The sequence below is a fragment of the Pristiophorus japonicus genome, unplaced genomic scaffold (genome assembly GCF_044704955.1).
Source record: "Pristiophorus japonicus isolate sPriJap1 unplaced genomic scaffold, sPriJap1.hap1 HAP1_SCAFFOLD_356, whole genome shotgun sequence".
Classification (NCBI taxonomy): domain Eukaryota; kingdom Metazoa; phylum Chordata; class Chondrichthyes; family Pristiophoridae; genus Pristiophorus; species Pristiophorus japonicus.
The window spans coordinates 621,038-644,716 of NW_027253391.1; the positions used below are offsets into that span (position 1 = coordinate 621,038).

The 23,679-nt window shown below is 59.3% G+C and overlaps 1 protein-coding gene across 9 annotated transcripts in view; it reads right to left on the bottom strand.

Annotated features, from left to right (window-relative positions):
• cacna1fb (calcium channel, voltage-dependent, L type, alpha 1F subunit) overlaps positions 1-23,679 on the bottom strand; it is a 263,577-nt gene that overhangs the window by 194,119 nt on the left and 45,779 nt on the right. For all 9 annotated transcript variants that reach the window (XR_011591270.1, XM_070872741.1, XM_070872737.1 and 6 more), the window contains one exon: positions 20,081-20,306. Coding sequence is in view for 8 of the 9 variants with exons in the window: in XM_070872741.1 (XP_070728842.1) it covers positions 20,081-20,306 (226 nt within the window). In the remaining variant the exon portion in view is untranslated. The remainder of the gene's footprint in view (positions 1-20,080; positions 20,307-23,679) is intronic.

Here is a 23,679-nt window from a genome sequence, read left to right on the forward strand (position 1 = left end):
AATTGCTGGAGGTGGTTACAGGGATAGGGAGGGGTGTAGGGGCTGGAGGGGGTTATAGAGATAGGGACGGGTGTAGGGGCTGGAGGAGGTTACAGAGATAGGGAGGGGTGTAGGGGCTGGAGGGGGTTATAGAGATCGGGAGGGGTGTAGGGGCTGGAGGTGGTTACAGAGATAGGGAGGGGTGTAGGAGCTGGAAGGGGTGACAGAGATAGGGAGGGATGTCGGGGCTGGAGGGGGTTACAGAGATAGGGAGGGGTGTAGGGGCTGGAGGGGGTTACAGATATAGGGATGGGTGTAGGGGCTGGAGGGGGTTACAGAGATAGGGAGGGGCGCAGGGGCTGGAGGAGCTTGCACAGATAGGGAGGGGTGTAGGGGCTGGAGGAGGTTACAAAGATAGGGAGGGCTGTAGGGGCTGGAGGAGGTTACAGAGATAGGGAGGGGTGTAGAGGTTGGAGGAGGTTACAGAGATAGAGAGACGTGTAAGGGCTGGAGGTGGTTACAGGGATAGGGAGGGGTGTAGGGGCTGGAGGGGGTTATAGAGATAGGGAGGGGTGTAGGGGCTGGAGGGGGTTACAGAGATAGGGAGGGGTGTAGGGGCTGGAGGGGGTTACAGAGATAGGGTGGGGTGTAGGGGCTGGAGGAGGTTACAGAGATAGGGAAGGGTGTAGGGGTTGGAGGAGGTTACAGAAATAGGGAGGGGTGTTGGGGCTGGAGGAGGTTACAGAGATAGGGTGGGGTGTAGGGGCTGGAGGGGGTTACAGAGATAGGGAGGGGTGTAGGGGCTGGAGGGGGTTATACAGATAGGGAGGGGTGTAGGGGCTGGAGGAGGTTACAGAGATAGGGAGGGGTGTAGGGGCTGGAGGAGGTTGCACAGATAGGGAGGAGTGTAGGGGCTGGAGGAGATTACAGAGATAGGGAGGGGTGTAGGTGCTGGAGGTGGTTACAGGGATATGGAGGGGTGTAGGGGCTGGAGGGGGTTATAGAGATAGGGAGGGGTGTAGGGGCTGGAGGGGGTTACAGAGATAGGGAGGGGTGTAGGGGCTGGAGTGGGTTATAGAGATAAGGAGGGGTGTAGGGGTTGGAGGAGGTTACAGAGATAGGGAGGGGTGTTGGGGCTGGAGGTGGTTACAGGGATAGGGAGGGGTGTAGGGGCTGGAGGGGGTTATAGAGATAGGGAGGGGTGTAGGGGCTGGAGGAGGTTACAGAGATAGCGAGGGGTGTAGAGGTTGGAGGAGGTTACAGAGATAGGGAGGGGTGGAGTGGCTGGAGGAGGTTACAGAGATAGGGAGGGGTGTAGTGGCTGGAGGGGGTTACAGAGATAGGGAGGGGTGTAGGGGCTGGAGGGGGTTACAGAGATAGGGAGGGGTGTGGGGGCTGGAGGGGGTTACAGAGATAGGGAGGGGTGTAGGGGCTGGAGGATGTTACAGAGATAGGGAGGGGTGTAGGAGCTGGAGGAGGTTACAGAGATAGGGAGCGGTGTAGGGGCTGGAGGGGGTTACAGAGATAGGGAGGAGTGTCGGGGCTGGAGGAGGTTACAGAGATAGGAAGGGGTGTAGGGGCTGGAGGGGGTTACAGAGATAGGGAGGGTTGTAGGGGCTGGAGGGGGTTACAGAGATAGGGAGGGGTGTAGGGGCTGGAGGAGGTTACAGAGATAGGGAGGGGTGTAGGGGCTTGGGGAGGTCACAGAGATAGGGAGAGGTGTCGTGGCTGGAGGAGGTTACAGAGATAGAGAGAGGTGTAAGGGCTGGAGGTGGTTACAGGGATAGGGAGGGGTGTAGGGGCTGGAGGGGGTTATAGAGATAGGGAGGGGTGTAGGGGCTGGAGGAGGTTACAGAGATAGAGAGGGGTGTCGGGGCTGGAGGGGGTTACAGAGATATTGAGGGGTGTAGGGGCTGGAGGGGGTTACAAAGATAGAGAGAGGTGTAAGGGCTGGAGGTGGTTACAGGGATAGGGAGGGGTGTAGGGGCTGGAGGGGGTTATAGAGATAGGGATGGGTGTAGGGGCTGGAGGGGGTTACAGAGATAGGGAGGAGTGTAGGGGCTGGAGGAGGTTACAGAGATAGGGAGGGGTGTAGGGGCTTGGGGAGGTCACAGAGATAGGGTGGGTGTAGGGGTTGGAGGAGGTTACAGAGATAGGGAGGGGTGTAGGGGTTGGAGGAGGTTACAGAGATAGGGAGGGGTGTAGGGGCTGGAGGAGGTTACACAGAAAGGGAGGGGTGTAGGGGCTGGAGGAGATTACAGAGATAGGGAGGGGTGTAGGGGCTGGAGGGAGTTCTCGAGATAGGGAGGGGTGTAGGGGTTGGAGGAGGTTACAGAGATAGGGAGGGGTGTTGGGGCTGGAGGTGGTTACAGGGATAGGGAGGGGTGTAGGGGCTGGAGGGGGTTATAGAGATAGGGAGGGGTGTAGGGGCTGGAGGAGGTTACAGAGATAGGGAGGGGTGTAGAGGTTGGAAGAGGTTACAGAGATAGGGAGGGGCGTAATTGCTGGAGGTGGTTACAGGGATAGGGAGGGGTGTAGGGGCTGGAGGGGGTTATAGAGATAGGGAGGGGTGTAGTGGCTGGAGGAGGTTACAGAGATAGGGAGGGGTGTAGGGGCTGGAGGGGGTTATAGAGATCGGGAGGGGTGTAGGGGCTGGAGGGGGTTACAGAGATAGGGAGGGGTGTAGGAGCTGGAGGGGGTGACAGAGATAGGGAGGGATGTCGGGGCTGGAGGGGGTTACAGAGATAGGGAGGGGTGTAGGGGCTGGAGGGGGTTACAGATATAGGGATGGGTGTATTGGCTGGAGGTGGGTACAGAGATAGGGAGGGGTGTAGGGGCTTGGGGAGGTTACAGAGATAGGGAGGGGTGTAGGGGTTGGAGGAGGTTACAGAGATAGGGAGGGGTGTAGGGGCTGGAGGGGGTTACAGAGATAGGGAGGGGTGTAGGGGCTGGAGGAGGTTACAGAGATAGGGAGGGGTGTAGGGGCTGGAGGAGGTTGCACAGATAGGGAGGGGTGTAGGGGCTGGAGGAGGTCACAAAGATAGGGAGGGATGTAGGGGCTGGAGGAGGTTACAGAGATAGGGAGGGGTGTAGAGGTTGGAGGAGGTTACAGAGATAGAGAGACGTGTAAGGGCTGGAGGTGGTTACAGGGATAGGGAGGGGTGTAGGGGCTGGAGGGAGTTATAGAGATAGGGAGGGGTGTAGGGGCTGGAGGGGGTTACAGAGATAGGGAGGGGTGTAGGGGCTGGAGGGGGTTACAGAGATAGGGAGGGGTGTAGGGGCTGGAGGAGGTTACAGAGATAGGGAAGGGTGTAGGGGTTGGAGGAGGTTACAGAAATAGGGAGGGGTGTTGGGGCTGGAGGAGGTTACAGAGAAACGGTGGGGTGTAGGGGCTGGAGGGGGTTACAGAGATAGGGAGGGGTGTAGGGGCTGGAGGGGGTTATACAGATAGGGAGGGGTGTAGGGGCTGGAGGAGGTTACAGAGATAGGGAGGGGTGTAGGGGCTGGAGGAGGTTGCACAGATAGGGAGGAGTGTAGGGGCTGGAGGAGATTACAGAGATAGGGAGGGGTGTAGGTGCTGGAGGTGGTTACAGGGATATGGAGGGGTGTAGGGGCTGGTGGGGGTTATAGAGATAGGGAGGGGTGTAGGGGCTGGAGGGGGTTACAGAGATAGGGAGGGGTGTAGGGGCTGGAGTGGGTTATAGAGATAAGGAGGGGTGTAGGGGTTGGAGGAGGTTACAGAGATAGGGAGGGGTGTTGGGGCTGGAGGTGGTTACAGGGATAGGGAGGGGTGTAGGGGCTGGAGGGGGTTATAGAGATAGGGAGGGGTGTAGGGGCTGGAGGAGGTTACAGAGATAGGGAGGGGTGTAGAGGTTGGAGGAGGTTACAGAGATAGGGAGGGGTGTAGTGGCTGGAGGAGGTTACAGAGATAGGGAGGGGTGTAGGGGCTGGAGGGGGTTACAGAGATAGGGAGAGGTGTAGTGGCTGGAGGGGGTTACAGAGATAGGGAGGGGTGTAGGGGCTGGAGGGGGTTACAGAGATAGGGAGGGGTGTGGGGGCTGGAGGGGGTTACAGAGATAGGGAGGGGTGTAGGGGCTGGAGGAGGTTACAGAGATAGGGAGGGGTGTAGGAGCTGGAGGAGGTTACAGAGATAGGGAGCGGTGTAGGGGCTGGAGGGGGTTACAGAGATAGGGAGGAGTGTCGGGGCTGGAGGAGGTTACAGAGATAGGAAGGGGTGTAGGGGCTGGAGGGGGTTACAGAGATAGGGAGGGTTGTAGGGGCTGGAGGGGGTTACAGAGATAGGGAGGGGTGTAGGGGCTGGAGGAGGTTACAGAGATAGGGAAGGGGTGTAGGGGCTGGAGGAGGTTGCACAGATAGGGAGGGGTGTAGGGGCTGGAGGAGGTTACAGAGATAGGGAGGGGTGTAGGGGCTGGAGGAGGTTACAGAGATAGGGAGGGGTGTAGAGGTTGGAAGAGGTTACAGAGATAGGGAGGGGCGTAATTGCTGGAGGTGGTTACAGGGATAGGGAGGGGTGTAGGGGCTGGAGGGGGTTATAGAGATAGGGAGGGGTGTAGGGGCTGGAGGAGGTTACAGAGATAGGGAGGGGTGTAGGGGCTGGAGGGGGTTACAGAGATAGGGAGGGGTGTATTGGCTGGAGGAGGGTACAGAGATAGGGAAGGGTGTAGGGGCTTGGGGAGGTTACAGAGATAGGGAGGGGTGTAGGGGTTGGAGGAGGTTACAGAGATAGGGAGGGGTGTAGGGGCTGGAGGAGGTTGCACAGATAGGGAGGAGTGTAGGGGCTAGAGGAGATTACAGAGATAGGGAGGGGTGTAGGGGCAGGAGGTGGTTACAGGGATATGGAGGGGTGTAGGGGCTGGAGGGGGTTATAGAGATAGGGAGGGGTGCAGGGGCTGGAGGGGGTTACAGAGATAGGGAGGGGTGTAGTGGCTGGAGGGGGTTACAGAGATAGGGAGTGGTGTAGGGGCTGGAGGGGGTTACAGAGATAGGGAGGGGTGTAAGGGCTGGAGGGGGTTACAGAGATAGGGAGGGGTGTAGGGGTTGGAGGGGGTTACAGATATAGGGAGGGGTGTCGGGGCTGGAGGAGGTTACATAGATAGGGAGGGGTGTAGGGGCTGGAGGGGGTTACAGAGATAGGGAGGGGTGTAGGAGCTGGAGGAGGATACAGAGATAAGGAGGGTTGTAGGGGCTGGAGGGGGTTAATGAGATAGGGAGGGGTGTCGGGGCTGGAGGGGGTTACAGAGATAGGGAGGGGTGTCGGAGGTTACAGAGATAGGGAGGGGTGTAGGAGCTGGAGGAGGTTACAGAGATAGGGAGGGATGTAGGGGCTGGAGGGGGTTACAGAGATAGGGAGGGGTGTAGAGGCTGGAGGAGGTTACAGAGATAGGGAGGGGTGTAGGGGCTGGAGGAGGTTACAGAGATAGGGAGGGGTGTAGGGGCTGGAGGGGGTTACAGAGATAGGGAGGGGTGTAGGGGCTGGAGGGGGTTACCGAGATAGGGAGGGGTGTCGGGGCTGGAGGAGGTTACAGAGATAGGGAGGGGTGTAGGGGCTTGGGGAGGTCACAGAGATAGGGAGAGGTGTCGTGGCTGGAGGAGGTTACAGAGATAGAGAGAGGTGTAAGGGCTGGAGGTGGTTACAGGGATAGGGAGGGGTGTAGGGGCTGGAGGGGGTTATAGAGATAGGGAGGGGTGTAGGGGCTGGAGGAGGTTACAGAGATAGAGAGGGGTGTCGGGGCTGGAGGGGGTTACAGAGATATTGAGGGGTGTAGGGGCTGGAGGGGGTTACAAAGATAGAGAGAGGTGTAAGGGCTGGAGGTGGTTACAGGGATAGGGAGGGGTGTAGGGGCTGGAGGGGGTTATAGACATAGGGATGGGTGTAGGGGCTGGAGGGGGTTACAGAGATAGGGAGGGGTGTAGGGGCTGGAGGAGGTTACAGAGATAGGGAGGGGTGTAGGGGCTTGGGGAGGTCACAGAGATAGGGTGGGTGTAGGGGTTGGAGGAGGTTACAGAGATAGGGAGGGGTGTAGGGGTTGGAGGAGGTTACAGAGATAGGGAGGGGTGTAGGGGCTGGAGGAGGTTACACAGAAAGGGAGGGGTGTAGGGGCTGGAGGAGATTACAGAGATAGGGAGGGGTGTAGGGGCTGGAGGGAGTTCTCGAGATAGGGAGGGGTGTAGGGGTTGGAGGAGGTTACAGAGATAGGGAGGGGTGTTGGGGCTGGAGGTGGTTACAGGGATAGGGAGGGGTGTAGGGGCTGGAGGGGGTTATAGAGATAGGGAGGGGTGTAGGGGCTGGAGGAGGTTACAGAGATAGGGAGGGGTGTAGAGGTTGGAAGAGGTTACAGAGATAGGGAGGGGCGTAATTGCTGGAGGTGGTTACAGGGATAGGGAGGGGTGTAGGGGCTGGAGGGGGTTATAGAGATAGGGAGGGGTGTAGGGGCTGGAGGAGGTTACAGAGATAGGGAGGGGTGTAGGGGCTGGAGGGGGTTATAGAGATCGGGAGGGGTGTAGGGGCTGGAGGGGGTTACAGAGATAGGGAGGGGTGTAGGAGCTGGAAGGGGTGACAGAGATAGGGAGGGATGTCGGGGCTGGAGGGGGTTACAGAGATAGGGAGGGGTGTAGGGGCTGGAGGGGGTTACAGATATAGGGATGGGTGTAGGGGCTGGAGGGGGTTACAGAGATAGGGAGGGGCGCAGGGGCTGGAGGAGGTTGCACAGATAGGGAGGGGTGTAGGGGCTGGAGGAGGTTACAAAGATAGGGAGGGCTGTAGGGGCTGGAGGAGGTTACAGAGATAGGGAGGGGTGTAGAGGTTGGAGGAGGTTACAGAGATAGAGAGACGTGTAAGGGCTGGAGGTGGTTACAGGGATAGGGAGGGGTGTAGGGGCTGGAGGGGGTTATAGAGATAGGGAGGAGTGTAGGGGCTGGAGGGGGTTACAGAGATAGAGAGGGGTGTAGGGGCTGGAGGGGGTTACAGAGATAGGGTGGGGTGTAGGGGCTGGAGGAGGTTACAGAGATAGGGAAGGGTGTAGGGGTTGGAGGAGGTTACAGAAATAGGGAGGGATGTTGGGGCTGGAGGAGGTTACAGAGATAGGGTGGGGTGTAGGGGCTGGAGGGGGTTACAGAGATAGGGAGGGGTGTAGGGGCTGGAGGGGGTTATACAGATAGGGAGGGGTGTAGGGGCTGGAGGAGGTTACAGAGATAGGGAGGGGTGTAGGGGCTGGAGGAGGTTGCACAGATAGGGAGGAGTGTAGGGGCTGGAGGAGATTACAGAGATAGGGAGGGGTGTAGGTGCTGGAGGTGGTTACAGGGATATGGAGGGGTGTAGGGGCTGGAGGGGGTTATAGAGATCGGGAGGGGTGTAGGGGCTGGAGGGGGTTACAGAGATAGGGAGGGGTGTAGGGGCTGGAGTGGGTTATAGAGATAAGGAGGGGTGTAGGGGTTGGAGGAGGTTACAGAGATAGGGAGGGGTGTTGGGGCTGGAGGTGGTTACAGGGATAGGGAGGGGTGTAGGGGCTGGAGGGGGTTATAGACATAGGGAGGGGTGTAGGGGCTGGAGGAGGTTACAGAGATCGGGAGGGGTGTAGAGGTTGGAGGAGGTTACAGAGATAGGGAGGGGTGGAGTGGCTGGAGGAGGTTACAGAGATAGGGAGGGGTGTAGTGGCTGGAGGGGGTTACAGAGATAGGGAGGGGTGTAGGGGCTGGAGGGGGTTACAGAGATAGGGAGGGGTGTGGGGGCTGGAGGGGGTTACAGAGATAGGGAGGGGTGTAGGGGCTGGAGGATGTTACAGAGATAGGGAGGGGTGTAGGAGCTGGAGGAGGTTACAGAGATAGGGAGCGGTGTAGGGGCTGGAGGGGGTTACAGAGATAGGGAGGAGTGTCGGGGCTGGAGGAGGTTACAGAGATAGGAAGGGGTGTAGGGGCTGGAGGGGGTTACAGAGATAGGGAGGGTTGTAGGGGCTGGAGGGGGTTACAGAGATAGGGAGGGGTGTAGGGGCTGGAGGAGGTTACAGAGATAGGGAGGGGTGTAGGGGCTGGAGGAGGTTACAGAGATAGGGAGGGGTGTAGAGGTTGGAAGAGGTTACAGAGATAGGGAGGGGCGTAATTGCTGGAGGTGGTTACAGGGATAGGGAGGGGTGTAGGGGCTGGAGGGGGTTATAGAGATAGGGAGGGGTGTAGGGGCTGGAGGAGGTTACAGAGATAGGGAGGGGTGTAGGGGCTGGAGGGGGTTACAGAGATAGGGAGGGGTGTATTGGCTGGAGGAGGGTACAGAGATAGGGAAGGGTGTAGGGGCTTGGGGAGGTTACAGAGATAGGGAGGGGTGTAGGGGTTGGAGGAGGTTACAGAGATAGGGAGGGGTGTAGGGGCTGGAGGGGGTTACAGAGATAGGGAGGGGTGTAGGGGCTGGAGGAGGTTACAGAGATAGGGAGGGCTGTAGGGGCTGGAGGAGGTTACAGAGATAGGGAGGGGTGTAGAGGTTGGAGGAGGTTACAGAGATAGAGAGACGTGTAAGGGCTGGAGGTGGTTACAGGGATAGGGAGGGGTGTAGGGGCTCGAGGGGGTTATAGAGATAGGGAGGGGTGTAGGGGCTGGAGGGGGTTACAGAGATAGGGAGGGGTGTAGGGGCTGGAGGGGGTTACAGAGATAGGGAGGGGTGTAGGGGCTGGAGGAGGTTACAGAGATAGGGAAGGGTGTAGGGGTTGGAGGAGGTTACAGAAATAGGGAGGGGTGTTGGGGCTGGAGGAGGTTACAGAGATAGGGTGGGGTGTAGGGGCTGGAGGGGGTTACAGAGATAGGGAGGGGTGTAGGGGCTGGAGGGGGTTATACAGATAGGGAGGGGTGTAGGGGCTGGAGGAGGTTACAGAGATAGGGAGGGGTGTAGGGGCTGGAGGAGGTTGCACAGATAGGGAGGAGTGTAGGGGCTGGAGGAGATTACAGAGATAGGGAGGGGTGTAGGTGCTGGAGGTGGTTACAGGGATATGGAGGGGTGTAGGGGCTGGAGGGGGTTATAGAGATAGGGAGGGGTGTAGGGGCTGGAGGGGGTTACAGAGATAGGGAGGGGTGTAGGGGCTGGAGTGGGTTATAGAGATAAGGAGGGGTGTAGGGGTTGGAGGAGGTTACAGAGATAGGGAGGGGTGTTGGGGCTGGAGGTGGTTACAGGGATAGGGAGGGGTGTAGGGGCTGGAGGGGGTTATAGATATAGGGAGGGGTGTTGGGGCTGGAGGTGGTTACAGGGATAGGGAGGGGTGTAGGGGCTGGAGGGGGTTATAGAGATAGGGAGGGGTGTAGGGGCTGGAGGAGGTTACAGAGATAGGGAGGGGTGTAGAGGTTGGAGGAGGTTACAGAGATAGGGAGGGGTGCAGTGGCTGGAGGAGGTTACAGAGATAGGGAGGGGTGTAGGGGCTGGAGGGGGTTACAGAGATAGGGAGAGGTGTAGTGGCTAGAGGGGTTACAGAGATAGGGAGGGGTGTAGGGGCTGGAGGGGGTTACAGAGATAGGGAGGGGTGTGGGGGCTGGAGGGGGTTACAGAGATAGGGAGGGGTGTAGGGGCTGGAGGAGGTTACAGAGATAGGGAGGGGTGTAGGAGCTGGAGGAGGTTACAGAGATAGGGAGCGGTGTAGGGGCTGGAGGGGGTTACAGAGATAGGGAGGAGTGTCGGGGCTGGAGGAGGTTACAGAGATAGGGAGGAGTGTCGGGGCTGGAGGGGGTTACAGAGATAGGGAGGGTTGTAGGGGCTGGAGGGGGTTACAGAGATAGGGAGGGGTGTAGGGGCTGGAGGAGGTTACAGAGATAGGGAGGGGTGTAGGGGCTGGAGGAGGTTACAGAGATAGGGAGGGGTGTAGAGGTTGGAAGAGGTTACAGAGATAGGGAGGGGCGTAATTGCTGGAGGTGGTTACAGGGATAGGGAGGGGTGTAGGGGCTGGAGGGGGTTATAGAGATAGGGAGGGGTGTAGGGGCTGGAGGAGGTTACAGAGATAGGGAGGGGTGTAGGGGCTGGAGGGGGTTACAGAGATAGGGAGGGGTGTATTGGCTGGAGGAGGGTACAGAGATAGGGAAGGGTGTAGGGGCTTGGGGAGGTTACAGAGATAGGGAGGGGTGTAGGGGTTGGAGGAGGTTACAGAGATAGGGAGGGGTGTAGGGGCTGGAGGGGGTTACAGAGATAGGGAGGGGTGTAGGGGCTGGAGGAGGTTACAGAGATAGGGAGGGGTGTAGGGGCTGGAGGAGGTTGCACAGATCGGGAGGGGTGTAGGGGCTGGAGGAGGTTACAAAGATAGGGAGGGCTGTAGGGGCTGGAGGAGGTTGCAGAGATAGGGAGGGGTGTAGAGGTTGGAGGAGGTTACAGAGATAGAGAGACGTGTGAGGGCTGGAGGTGGTTACAGGGATAGGGAGGGGTGTAGGGGCTGGAGGGGGTTATAGAGATAGGGAGGGGTGTAGGGGCTGGAGGGGGTTACAGAGATAGGGAGGGGTGTAGGGGCTGGAGGGGGTTACAGAGATAGGGAGGGGTGTAGGGGCTGGAGGAGGTTACAGAGATAGGGAAGGGTGTAGGGGTTGGAGGAGGTTACAGAAATAGGGAGGGGTGTTGGGGCTGGAGGAGGTTACAGAGATAGGGTGGGGTGTAGGGGCTGGAGGGGGTTACAGAGATAGGGAGGGGTGTAGGGGCTGGAGGGGGTTATACAGATAGGGAGGGGTGTAGGGGCTGGAGGAGGTTACAGAGATAGGGAGGGGTGTAGGGGCTGGAGGAGGTTGCACAGATAGGGAGGAGTGTAGGGGCTGGAGGAGATTACAGAGATAGGGAGGGGTGTAGGTGCTGGAGGTGGTTACAGGGATATGGAGGGGTGTAGGGGCTGGAGGGGGTTATAGAGATAGGGAGGGGTGTAGGGGCTGGAGGGGGTTACAGAGATAGGGAGGGGTGTAGGGGCTGGAGTGGGTTATAGAGATAAGGAGGGGTGTAGGGGTTGGAGGAGGTTACAGTGATAGGGAGGGGTGTTGGGGCTGGAGGTGGTTACAGGGATAGGGAGGGGTGTAGGGGCTGGAGGGGGTTATAGAGATAGGGAGGGGTGTAGGGGCTGGAGGAGGTTACAGAGATAGGGAGGGATGTAGAGGTTGGAGGAGGTTACAGAGATAGGGAGGGGTGTAGTGGCTGGAGGAGGTTACAGAGATAGGGAGGGGTGTAGGGGCTGGAGGGGGTTACAGAGATAGGGAGAGGTGTAGTGGCTGGAGGGGGTTACAGAGATAGGGAGGGGTGTAGGGGCTGGAGGGGGTTACAGAGATCGGGATGGGTGTGGGGGCTGGAGGGGGTTACAGAGATAGGGAGGGGTGTAGGGGCTGGAGGAGGTTACAGAGATAGGGAGGGGTGTAGGAGCTGGAGGAGGTTACAGAGATAGGGAGCGGTGTCGGGGCTGGAGGGGGTTACAGAGATAGGGAGGAGTGTCGGGGCTGGAGGAGGTTACAGAGATAGGAAGGGGTGTAGGGGCTGGAGGGGGTTACAGAGATAGGGAGGGTTGTAGGGGCTGGAGGGGTTACAGAGATAGGGAGGGGTGTAGGGGCTGGAGGAGGTTACAGAGATAGGGAGGGGTGTAGGAGCTGGAGGAGGTTACAGAGATAGGGAGGGGTGTAGAGGTTGGAAGAGGTTACAGAGATAGGGAGGGGCGTAATTGCTGGAGGTGGTTACAGGGATAGGGAGGGGTGTAGGGGCTGCAGGGGGTTATAGAGATAGGGAGGGGTGTAGGGGCTGGAGGAGGTTACAGAGATAGGGAGGGGTGTAGGGGCTGGAGGGGGTTACAGAGATAGAGAGGGGTGTATTGGCTGGAGGAGGGTACAGAGATAGGGAAGGGTGTAGGGGCTTGGGGAGGTTACAGAGATAGGGAGGGGTGTAGGGGTTGGAGGAGGTTACAGAGATAGGGAGGGGTGTAGGGGCTGGAGGGGGTTACAGAGATAGGGAGGGGTGTAGGGGCTGGAGGAGGTTACAGAGATAGGGAGGGGTGTAGGGGCTGGAGGAGGTTGCACAGATCGGGAGGGGTGTAGGGGCTGGAGGAGGTTACAAAGATAGGGAGGGCTGTAGGGGCTGGAGGAGGTTACAGAGATAGGGAGGGCTGTAGAGGTTGGAGGAGGTTACAGAGATAGAGAGACGTGTAAGGGCTGGAGGTGGTTACAGGGATAGGGAGGGGTGTAGGGGCTGGAGGGGGTTATAGAGATAGGGAGGGGTGTAGGGGCTGGAGGGGGTTACAGAGATAGGGAGGGGTGTAGGGGCTGGAGGAGGTTACAGAGATACTGAGGGGTGTAGGGGCTGGAGGAGGTTACAGAGATAGGAAGGGGTGTAGGGGTTGGAGGAGGTTACAGAAATAGGGAGGGGTGTTGGGGCTGGAGGAGGTTACAGAGATAGGGTGGGGTGTAGGGGCTGGAGGGGGTTACAGAGATAGGGAGGGGTGTAGGGGCTGGAGGGGGTTATACAGATAGGGAGGGGTGTAGGGGCTGGAGGAGGTTACAGATATAGGGAGGGGTGTTGGGGTTGGAGGAGGTTGCACAGATAGGGAGGAGTGTAGGGGCTGGAGGAGATTACAGAGATAGGGAGGGGTGTAGGTGCTGGAGGTGGTTACAGGGATATGGAGGGGTGTAGGGGCTGGAGGGGGTTATAGAGATAGGGAGGGGTGCAGGGGCTGGAGGGGGTTACAGAGATAGGGAGGGGTGTAGTGGCTGGAGGGGGTTACAGAGATAGGGAGGGGTGTCGGGGCTGGAGGGGGTTACAGAGATAGGGCGGGGTGTAAGGGCTAGAGGGGGTTACAGATATAGGGAGGGGTGTAGGAGCTGGAGGAGGTTGCAGAGATAGGGAGGGGTGTCGGGGCTGGAGGAGGTTACAGAGATAGGGAGGGGTGTAGGAGCTGGAGGGGTTACAGAGATCGGGAGTGGTGTCGGGGCTGGAGGGGGTTACAGTGATAGGGAGGGGTGTAGGGGCAGGAGGAGGTTACAGAGATAGGGAGGGGTGTAGGGGCTGGAGGTGGTTACAGAGATAGGGATGGGTGTAGGGGCTGGAGGGGGTTACATAGATAGGGAGGGGTGTAGGGGCTGGAGGGGGTTACAGAGAGAGGGAGGGGTGTCGGGGCTGGAGGAGGTTACAGAGATAGGGAGGGGTGTAGGGGTTGGAGGGGGTTACAGATATAGGGAGGGGTTTCGGGGCTGGAGGAGGTTACATAGATAGGGAGGGGTGTAGGGGCTGGAGGGGGTTACAGAGATAGGGAGGGGTGTAGGAGCTGGAGGAGGTTACAGAGATAGGGAGGGTTGTAGGGGCTGGAGGGGGTTAATGAGATATGGAGGGGTGTCGGGGCTGGAGGGGGTTACAGAGATAGGGAGGGGTGTCGGAGGTTACAGAGATAGGGAGGGGTGTAGGAGCTGGAGGAGGTTACAGAGATAGGGAGGGGTGTAGGGGCTGGAGGGGGTTACAGTGATAGGGAGGGGTGTAGAGGCTGGAGGAGGTGACAGAGATAGGGAGGGGTGTAGGGGCTGGAGGAGGTTACAGAGATAGGGAGGGGCGTAATTGCTGGCGGTGGTTACAGGGATAGGGAGGGGTGTAGGGGCTGGAGGGGGTTATAGAGATAGGGAGGGGTGTAGGGGCTGGAGGAGGTTACAGAGATAGGGAGGGGTGTAGGGGCTGGAGGGGGTTACAGAGATAGGGAGGGGTGTATTGGCTGGAGGAGGGTACAGAGATAGGGAGGGGTGTAGGGGCTTGGGGAGGTTACAGAGATAGGGAGGGGTGTAGGGGTTGGAGGAGGTTACAGAGATAGGGAGGGGTGTAGGGGCTGGAGGGGGTTGCAGAGATAGGGAGGGGTGTAGGGGCTGGAGGAGGTTACAGAGATAGGGAGGGGTGTAGGGGCTGGAGGAGGTTGCACAGATAGGGAGGGGAGTAGGGGCTGGAGGAGGTTACAAAGATAGGGAGGGCTGTAGGGGCTGGAGGAGGTTACAGAGATAGGGAGGGGTGTAGAGGTTGGAGGAGGTTACAGAGATAGAGAGACGTGTAAGGGCTGGAGGTGGTTACAGGGATAGGGAGGGGTGTAGGGGCTGGAGGGGGTTATAGAGATAGGGAGGGGTGTAGGGGCTGGAGGGGGTTACAGAGATAGGGAGGGGTGTAGGGGCTGGAGGGGGTTAATGAGATAGGGAGGGGTGTCGGGGCTGGAGGGGGTTACAGAGATAGGGAGGGGTGTTGGAGGTTACAGAGATAGGGAGGGGTGTAGGAGCTGGAGGAGGTTACAGAGATAGGGAGGGGTGTAGGGGCTGGAGGGGGTTACAGTGATAGGGAGGGGTGTAGAGGCTGGAGGAGGTTACAGAGATAGGGAGGAGTGTAGGGGCTGGAGGAGGTTACAGAGATAGGGAGGGGCGTAATTGCTGGAGGTGGTTACAGGGATAGGGAGCGGTGTAGGGGCTGGAGGGGGTTATAGAGATAGGGAGGGGTGTAGGGGCTGGAGGAGGTTACAGAGATAGGGAGGGGTGTAGGGGCTGGAGGGGGTTACAGAGATAGGGAGGGGTGTATTGGCTGGAGGAGGGTACAGAGATAGGGAGGGGTGTAGGGGCTTGGGGAGGTTACAGAGATAGGGAGGAGTGTAGGGGTTGGAGGAGGTTACAGAGATAGGGAGGGGTGTAGGGGCTGGAGGGGGTTACAGAGATAGGGAGGGGTGTAGGGGCTGGAGGAGGTTACAGAGATAGGGAGGGGTGTAGGGGCTGGAGGAGGTTGCACAGATAGGGAGGGGTGTAGGGGCTGGAGGAGGTTACAAAGATAGGGAGGGCTGTTGGGGCTGGAGGAGGTTACAGAGATAGGGAGGGGTGTAGAGGTTGGAGGAGGTTACAGAGATAGAGAGACGTGTAAGGGCTGGAGGTGGTTACAGGGATAGGGAGGGGTGTAGGGGCTGGAGGGGGTTATAGAGATAGTGAGGGGTGTAGGGGCTGGAGGGGGTTACAGAGATAGGGAGGGGTGTAGGGGCTGGAGGAGGTTACAGAGATACTGAGGGGTGTAGGGGCTGGAGGAGGTTACAGAGATAGGGAGGGGTGTAGGGGTTGGAGGAGGTTACAGAAATAGGGAGGGGTGTTGGGGCTGGAGGAGGTTACAGAGATAGGGTGGGGTGTAGGGGCTGGAGGGGGTTACAGAGATAGGGAGGGGTGTAGGGGCTGGAGGGGGTTATACAGATAGGGAGGGGTGTAGGGGCTGGAGGAGGTTACAGATATAGGGAGGGGTGTAGGGGCTGGAGGAGGTTGCACAGATAGGGAGGAGTGTAGGGGCTGGAGGAGATTACAGAGATAGGGAGGGGTGTAGGTGCTGGAGGTGGTTACAGGGATATGGAGAGGTGTAGGGGCTGGAGGGGGTTATAGAGATAGGGAGGGGTGTAGGGGCTGGAGGGGGTTACAGAGATAGGGAGGGGTGTAGTGGCTGGAGGGGGTTACAGAGATAGGGAGGGGTGTCGGGGCTGGAGGGGGTTACAGAGATAGGGCGGGGTGTAAGGGCTGGAGGGGGTTACAGATATAGGGAGGGGTGTAGGAGCTGGAGGAGGTTACAGAGATAGGGAGGGGTGTCGGGGCTGGAGGAGGTTACAGAGATAGGGAGGGGTGTAGGGGCTGGAGGGGGTTACAGAGATAGGGAGGGGTGTAGGGGATGGAGGGGGTTACAGAGAGAGGGAGGGGTGTCGGGGCTGGAGGAGGTTACAGAGATAGGGAGGGGTGTAGGGGTTGGAGGGGGTTACAGATATAGGGAGGGGTGTCGGGGCTGGAGGAGGTTACATAGATAGGGAGGGGTGTAGGGGCTGGAGGGGGTTACAGAGATAGGGAGGGGTGTAGGAGCTGGAGGAGGTTACAGAGATAGGGAGGGTTGTAGGGGCTGGAGGGGGTTAATGAGATAGGGAGGGGTGTCGGGGCTGGAGGGGGTTACAGAGATAGGGAGGGGTGTCGGAGGTTACAGAGATAGGGAGGGGTGTAGGAGCTGGAGGAGGTTACAGAGATAGGGAGGGGTGTAGGGGCTGGAGGGGGTTACAGTGATAGGGAGGGGTGTAGAGGCTGGAGGAGGTTACAGAGATAGGGAGGGGTGTAGGGGCTGGAGGGGGTTCACAGAGATAGGGAGGGGTGTCGGGGCTGGAGGAGGTTACAGAGATAGGGAGGCGTCTAGGGGCTGGAGGGGGTTACAGAGATAGGGAGGGGTGTCGGGGCTGGAGGAGGTTACAGAGATAGGGAGGGGTGTAGGGGCTGGAGGAGGTTACAGAGATAGGGAGGGGTGTAGAGGCTGGAGGGGGTTACAGAGATAGGGAGGGGTGAAGGGGCTGGAGGGGGTTACAGAGATAGGGAGGGGTGTCAGGGCTGGAGGGGGTTACAGAGATAGGGAGGGGTGTAGGGGCTGGAGGAGGTTACAGAGATAGTGAGGGGTGTAGGGGCTGGAGGAGGTTACAGAGATAGAGAGGGGTGTAGGAGCTGGAGGGGTTACAGAGATAGGGAGTGGTGTAGGGGCTGGAGGGGGTTACAGAGGTAGGGAGGGGTGTAGGGGCTGGAGGAGGTTACAGAGATAGGGAGGGGTGTAGGAGCTGGAGGGGGTTACAGAGATAGGGAGGGGTGTAGGAGCTGGAGGGGTTACAGTGATAGGGAGTGGTGTAGGGGCTGGAGGGGGTTACAGAGATAGGGAGGGGTGTAGGGGCTGGAGGAGGTTACAGAGATAGGGAGGGGTGTCGGGGCTAGAGGAGGTTACATAGCTAGGGAGGGGTGTAGGGGCTGGAGGGGGTTACAGAGATAGGGAGGGGTGTAGGAGCTGGAGGGGGTTACAGAGATAGGGAGGGGTGTAGGGGCTGGAGGTTACAGAGATAGGGAGGGGTGTAGGGGCTGGAGGGGTTACAGAGATAGGGAGGGGTGTAGAGGCTGGAGGTTACAGAGATAGGGAGTGGTGTCGGGGCTGGAGGGGGTTACAGAGATAGGGAGGGGTGTAGGGGCTGGAGGGGGTTACAGAGATAGGGAGGGGTGTAGGAGCTGGAGGGGTTACAGAGATAGGGAGGGGTGTAGGGGCTGGAGGAGGTTACAGAGATAGGGAGGGGTGTAGGGGCTGGAGGGGGTTATGGAGATAGGGAGGGGTGTAGGAGCTGGAGGGGTTACAGAGATAGGGAGTGGTGTAGGGGCTGGAGGGGGTTGCAGAGATAGGGAGGGGTGTAGGGGCAGGAGGGGGTTACAGAGATAGGGAGTGGTGTAGGGGCTGGAGGAGGTTACAGAGATAGGGAGGGGTGTAGGGGCTGGAGGGGTTACAGAGATAGGGAGGGGTGTAGAGGCTGGAGGTTACAGAGATCGGGAGTGGTGTAGGGGCTGGAGGGGGTTACAGAGATAGGGAGGGGTGTAGGGGCTGGAGGGGGTTACAGAGATAGGGAGGGGTGTAGGGGCTGGAGGAGGTTACAGAGATAGGGAGGGGTGTCGGGGCTAGAGGAGGTTACATAGCTAGGGAGGGGTGTAGGGGCTGGATGGGGTTACAGAGATAGGGAGGGGTGTAGGAGCTGGAGGGGGTTACAGAGATAGGGAGGGGTGTAGGGGCTGGAGGTTACAGAGATAGGGAGGGGTGTAGGGGCTGGAGGGGTTACAGAGATAGGGAGGGGTGTAGAGGCTGGAGGTTACAGAGATAGGGAGTGGTGTAGGGGCTGGAGGGGGTTACAGAGATAGGGAGGGGTGTAGGGGCTGGAGGGGGTTACAGAGATAGGGAGGGGTGTAGAGGTTGGAAGAGGTTACAGAGATAGGGAGGGGCGTAATTGCTGGAGGTGGTTACAGGGATAGGGAGGGGTGTAGGGGCTGGAGGGGGTTACAGAGATAGGGAGGGGTGTAGGGGCTGGAGGAGGTTACAGAGATAGGGAGGGGTGTCGGGGCTAGAGGAGGTTACATAGCTAGGGAGGGGTGTAGGGGCTGGATGGGGTTACAGAGATAGGGAGGGGTGTAGGTGCTGGAGGGGGTTACAGAGATAGGGAGGGGTGTAGGGGCTGGAGGTTACAGAGATAGGGAGGGGTGTAGGGGCTGGAGGGGTTACAGAGATAGGGAGGGGTGTAGAGGCTGGAGGTTACAGAGATAGGGAGTGGTGTAGGGGCTGGAGGGGGTTACAGAGATAGGGAGGGGTGTAGGGGCTGGAGGGGGTTACAGAGATAGGGAGGGGTGTAGGAGCTGGAGGGGTTACAGAGATAGGGAGGGGTGTAGGGGCTGGAGGAGGTTACAGAGATAGGGAGGGGTGTAGGGGCTGGAGGGGGTTATAGAGATAGGGAGGGGTGTAGGAGCTGGAGGGGTTACAGAGATAGGGAGTGGTGTCGGGGCTGGAGGGGGTTACAGAGATAGGGAGGGGTGTAGGGGCTGGAGGGGGTTACAGAGATAGGGAGGGGTGGGGAGGCCACGGTGGGATTTGAAGACGAGGATGGAGAATTATAAAATCGAGGTGTTGCCGGACCGGGAGCCAATGTAGGTCAGTGAGCACAGAGGGGTGATGGGTGAGTGGGACTGGGTGTGAGTTAGGACACGGGGTCAGTGAGCACAGGGGGTGATGGGTGAGCGGGACTGGGTGTGAGTTAGGACACGGGGTCAGTGAGCACAGGGGGTGATGGGTGAGCGGGACTGGGTGCGAGTTAGGACACGGGGTCAGTGAGCACAGGGGGTGATGGGTGAGTGGGACTGGGTGTGAGTTAGGACACGGGGTCAGTGAGCACAGGGGGTGATGGGTGAGTGGGACTGGGTGTGAGTTAGGACACGGGGTCAGTGAGCACAGGGGGTGATGGGTGAGTGGGACTGGGTGCGAGTTAGGACACTGGGTCAGTGAGCACAGGGGGTGATGGGTGAGTGGGACTGGGTGTGAGTTAGGACACGGGGTCAGTGAGCACAGGGGGTGATGGGTGAGTGGGACTCAGGGAGAGTTAGGACACGGTGGGGGAGTGCTGGGTTTTGGATGAGCTGATGGTTACGGAGGGTAGAATGTGGGAGGCCGGCCAGGTGAGTGTTGGGATGGTCGGGTTTGGAGGGGACAGAGGCATGGGTGAGGAGTCAGCAGCAAATGAGCTGAGGCGGGGCAAAGACGGGCGAGGTCACGGGGCGGAGCCGGGCGAGGTCACAGGGCTGAGCCGGGCGAGGTCACGGGGCGGAGCCGGGTGAGGTCACGGGGCGGAGCCGGGCGAGGTCACGGGGCGGAGCTAGAGGCAGAGGTCAGCGGTCAGTGATGGAGCGGGCCGGTGGTCGGGGGCTCAGCTCGGGGTCAAACACGACACCATTGATCCTCAATAATAATAATAATAACAATAATTGGAGCCAATAATGAAGATGTGAAGGAAGGAAGAACAAGAGGAAGAAGGGTGCTGGCGGAGGGAGGAGGCGGAGGGAGGAGGCGGAGGGGGGAGGCGGAGGGGGGAGGCAGAGGGAGGAGGCGGAGGGGGGAGGCGGAGGGAGGAGGCGGAGGGGGGAGGCGGAGGGAGGAAGCGGAGGGGGGAGGCGGAGGGAGGAGGCGGAGGGAGGAAGCGGAGGGGGGAGGCGAAGGGAGGAGGCGGAGGGGGGAAGCGGAGGGAAGAGGGAGGAGGTGGAGGGAGGAGGCGGAGGGGGGAAGCGGAGGGAAGAGGGAGGAGGTGGAGGGAGGAGGCGGAGGGAGGAGGCGGTGGGAGGAGGGAGGAGGCGGAGGGAGGAGGCGGAGGGGGGAAGCGGAGGGAAGAGGGAGGAGGCGGTGGGAGGAGGCGGAGGGAGGAGGCGGAGGGAGGAGGCGGTGGGAGGAGGGAGGAGGCGGAGGGAGGAGGCGGTGGGAGGAGGGAGGAGGCGGAGGGAGGAGGCGGAGGGAGGAGGCGGTGGGAGGTGGCGGAGGGAGGAGGCGGTGGGAGGAGGGAGGAGGCGGAGGGAGGAGGCGGAGGGACGAGGCGAAACACTCACCTGGTGAATTGGAAGATCCGGAGGGAGGAGCGGGCCGGAGCGGAACACTCACCTGGTGAATTTGAAGATCCGGAGGGAGGAGCGGGCCGGAGCGGAACACTCACCTGGTGAATTTGAAGATCCGGAGGGAGGAGCGGGCCGGAGCGGAACACTCACCTGGTGAATTTGAAGATCCGGAGGGAGGAGCGGGCCGGAGCGGAACACTCACCTGGTGAATTTGAAGATCCGGAGGAGGCGCACACAGCGAAGGACGGAGATGCCGAGTGGCGACATGACTTGCAGTTCCACCAGGAAGGTCTCCACAATCCCGCCGCACACCACAAAACAGTCGAAGCGGTTGAAGAAGGAGACAAAGTAGGCATCCAGCCCGAGGCTGTAGATCTTCAGTAACATCTCACAGGTGAAGAGCGCCAGAAGGACCTTGTTGGCGATGTCTGGTGGAGAAGTGAAGGGAGACGGCGGTCACCATTAAACCAAGGCGGCGTGCCACAGTGTGGCAATGTGTCATGCTCACACTGGCAAAACACTGGTCAGACCACAGCTGGAGTACTGCGTGCAGGTCCGGTCATCGCATTACAGGAAGGATGCGACTGCACTGGAGAGGGTACTGAGGAGATTTACCAGGATGTTGCACTGGAGAGGGTACAGAGTAGATTTACCAGGATGTTGCATTGGAGAGGATACAGAGGAGATTTACCAGGATGTTGCATTGGAGAGGGTACAGAGGAGATTTACCAGGATGTTGCATTGGAGAGGGTACAGAGGAGATTTACCAGGGTGTTGCACTAGAGAGGGTGCAGAGGAGATTTACCAGGATGTTGCACTAGAGAGGGTACAAAGGAGATTTACCAGGATGTTGCACTAGAGAGGGTACAGAGGAGATTTACCAGGATGTTGCACTGGAGAGGGTACAGAGGAGATTTACCAGGATGTTGCACTAGAGAGGGGACAGAGGAGATTTACCAGGATGTTGCACTCGAGAGGGTACAAAGGAGATTTACCAGGATGTTGCACTAGAGAGGGGACAGAGGAGATTTACCAGGATGTTACACTAGAGAGGGTACAGAGGAGATTTACCAGGATGTTGCATTGGAGAGGGTACAGAGGAGATTTACCAGGATGTTGCACTGGAGAGGGTACAGAGGAGATTTACCAGGATGTTGCACTGGAGAGGGTACAGAGGAGATTTACCAGGATGTTGCACTAGAGAGGGTGCAGAGGAGATTTACCAGGATGTTGCACTGGAGAGGGTACAGAGGAGATTTACCAGGATGTTGCACTAGAGAGAGTACAGAGGAGATTTACCAGGATGTTGCATTGGAGAGAGTGCAGAGGAGATTTACCAGGATGTTGCACTAGAGAGGGTACAGAGGAGATTTACCAGGATGTTGCACTAGAGAGGGTACAGAGGAGATTTACCAGGATGTTGCACTGCAGAGGGTACAGAGGAGATTTACCAGGATGTTGCACTAGCGAGGGTACAGAGGAGATTTACCAGGATGTTGCACTAGAGAGGGTACAGAGGAGATTTACCAGGATGTTGCACCAGAGAGGGTGCAGAGGAGATTTACCAGGATGTTGCACTGGAGAGGGTACAGAGGAGATTTACCAGGATGTTGCATTGGAGAGGGTGCAGAGGAGATTTACCAGGATGTTGCATTAGAGAGGGTACAGAGGAGATTTACCAGGATGTTGCACTAGAGAGGGGACAGAAGAGATTTACCAGGATGTTACACTAGAGAGGGTACAGAGGAGATTTACCAGGATGTTGCACTAGAGAGGGTACAGAGGAGATTTACCAGGATGTTGCACTAGAGAGGGTACAGAGGAGATTTACCAGGATGTTGCACTGGAGAGGGTGCAGAGGAGATTTACCAGGATGTTGCACTGGAGAGGGTACAGAGGAGATTTACCAGGATGTTGCACTGGAGAGGGTGCAGAGGAGATTTACCAGGATGTTGCACTGGAGAGGGTACAGAGGAGATTTACCAGGATGTTGCACTAGAGAGGGTGCAGAGGAGATTTACCAGGATGTTGCACTGGAGAGGGTACAGAGGAGATTTACCAGGATGTTGCACTAGAGAGGGTACAGAGAAGATTTTCCAGGATGTTGCATTGGAGAGAGTGCAGAGGAGATTTACCAGGATGTTGCACTGGAGAGGGTACAGAGGAGATTTACCAGGATGTTGCACTGGAGAGGGTACAGAGGAGATTTACCAGGATGTTGCACTAGAGAGGGTACAGAGGAGATTTACCAGGATGTTGCACTGGAGAGGGTACAGAGGTGATTTACCAGGATGTTACACTGGAGAGGGTACAGAGGAGATTTACCAGGATGTTGCACTGGAGAGGGTACAGAGGAGATTTACCAGGATGTTGCACTGGAGAGGGTACAGAGGGGATTTACCAGGATGTTACACTGGAGAGGGTACAGAGGAGATTTACCAGGATGTTGCCGGGACTGGAGAATTTTAGCGATGAGGGAAGATTGGAGATGCTGGGGTTGTTTTCTCTGGAACAGAGGAGGCTGAGTGGAGACCTGATTGAGGTGTATAAAATAATGAGGGGTCTGGATCGAGTGGATAGGACGGACCTGTTTCCCTTGGCAGAGGGGTCAACAACCAGGGGGCAGAGATTGAAAGTAATTGGGGGGAGGTTTCGAGGGGATTTGTGGGAAATGTCTTCACCCAGAGGGTGGTGGGGGACTGGGACTCCCCTGGGGAATAAGAAACAGGCCCCCCCCCCGGCGATGGGGAACAGCCCCCCCCCGGCGATGGGGAACAGCCCCCCCCCCGGCGATGGGGAACAGGCCCCCTCCAGCGATGGGGAACAGGCCCCCCCCCGGCGATGGGGAACAGCGCCCCCCCCCGGCGATGGGAAACAGGCCCCCCCCCTGGGGGAATGGGGAACAGGCCCCCCCCGGTGATGGGGAACAGGCCCCGCCCCCCGGGGGAATGGGGAACAGGACCCCCCCCGGCAATGGGGAACAGGCCCCCCCCGGCGATGGGGAACAGGCCCCCCCGGCGATGGGGAACAGGCCCCCCCCCCCGGTGATGGGGAACAGGCCCCCTCCCCCGGTGATGGGGAACAGGCCCCCCCCTGGGGAATGGTGAACAGGCCCCCCCGGGGGAATGGGGAACAGGCCCCCCCTGGCGATGGGGAACAGGCCCCCCCCGGCGATGGGGAACAGGCCCCCCCTGGCGATGGGGAACAGGCCCCCCCTGGGGAATGGGGAACAGGCCCCCCCCGGGGGAATGGGGAACAGGCCCCCCCTGGCGATGGGGAACAGGCCCCCCCTGGGGAATGGGGAACAGGCCCCCCCTGGGGAATGGGGAACAGGCCCCCCCCGGGGGAATGGGGAACAGGCCCCCCCCCCCGGTGATGGGGAACAGGCCCCCTCCCCCGGTGATGGGGAACAGGCCCCCTCCCCCGGCGATGGGGAACAGGCCCCCTCCCCCGGTGATGGGGAACAGGCCCCCCCGGGGGGAATGGGGAACAGGCCCCCCCTGGCGATGGGGAACAGGTCCCCCTGGCGATGGGGAACAGGCCCCCCCCTGGCGATGGGGAACAGGCCCCCCCCTGAGGAATGGGGAACAGGCCCCCCCTGGCGATGGGGAACAGGCCCCCCCTGGCGATGGGGAACAGGCCCTCCCCGGGGGAATGGGGAACAGGCCCCCCCTGGCGATGGGGAACAGGCCCCCCCTGGCGATGGGGAACAGGCCCCCCCCTGGCGATGGGGAACAGGCCCCCCCTGGCGATGGGGAACAGGCCCCCCACCCCAGGAGGAATGGAGTGGGGTTTCCGAGC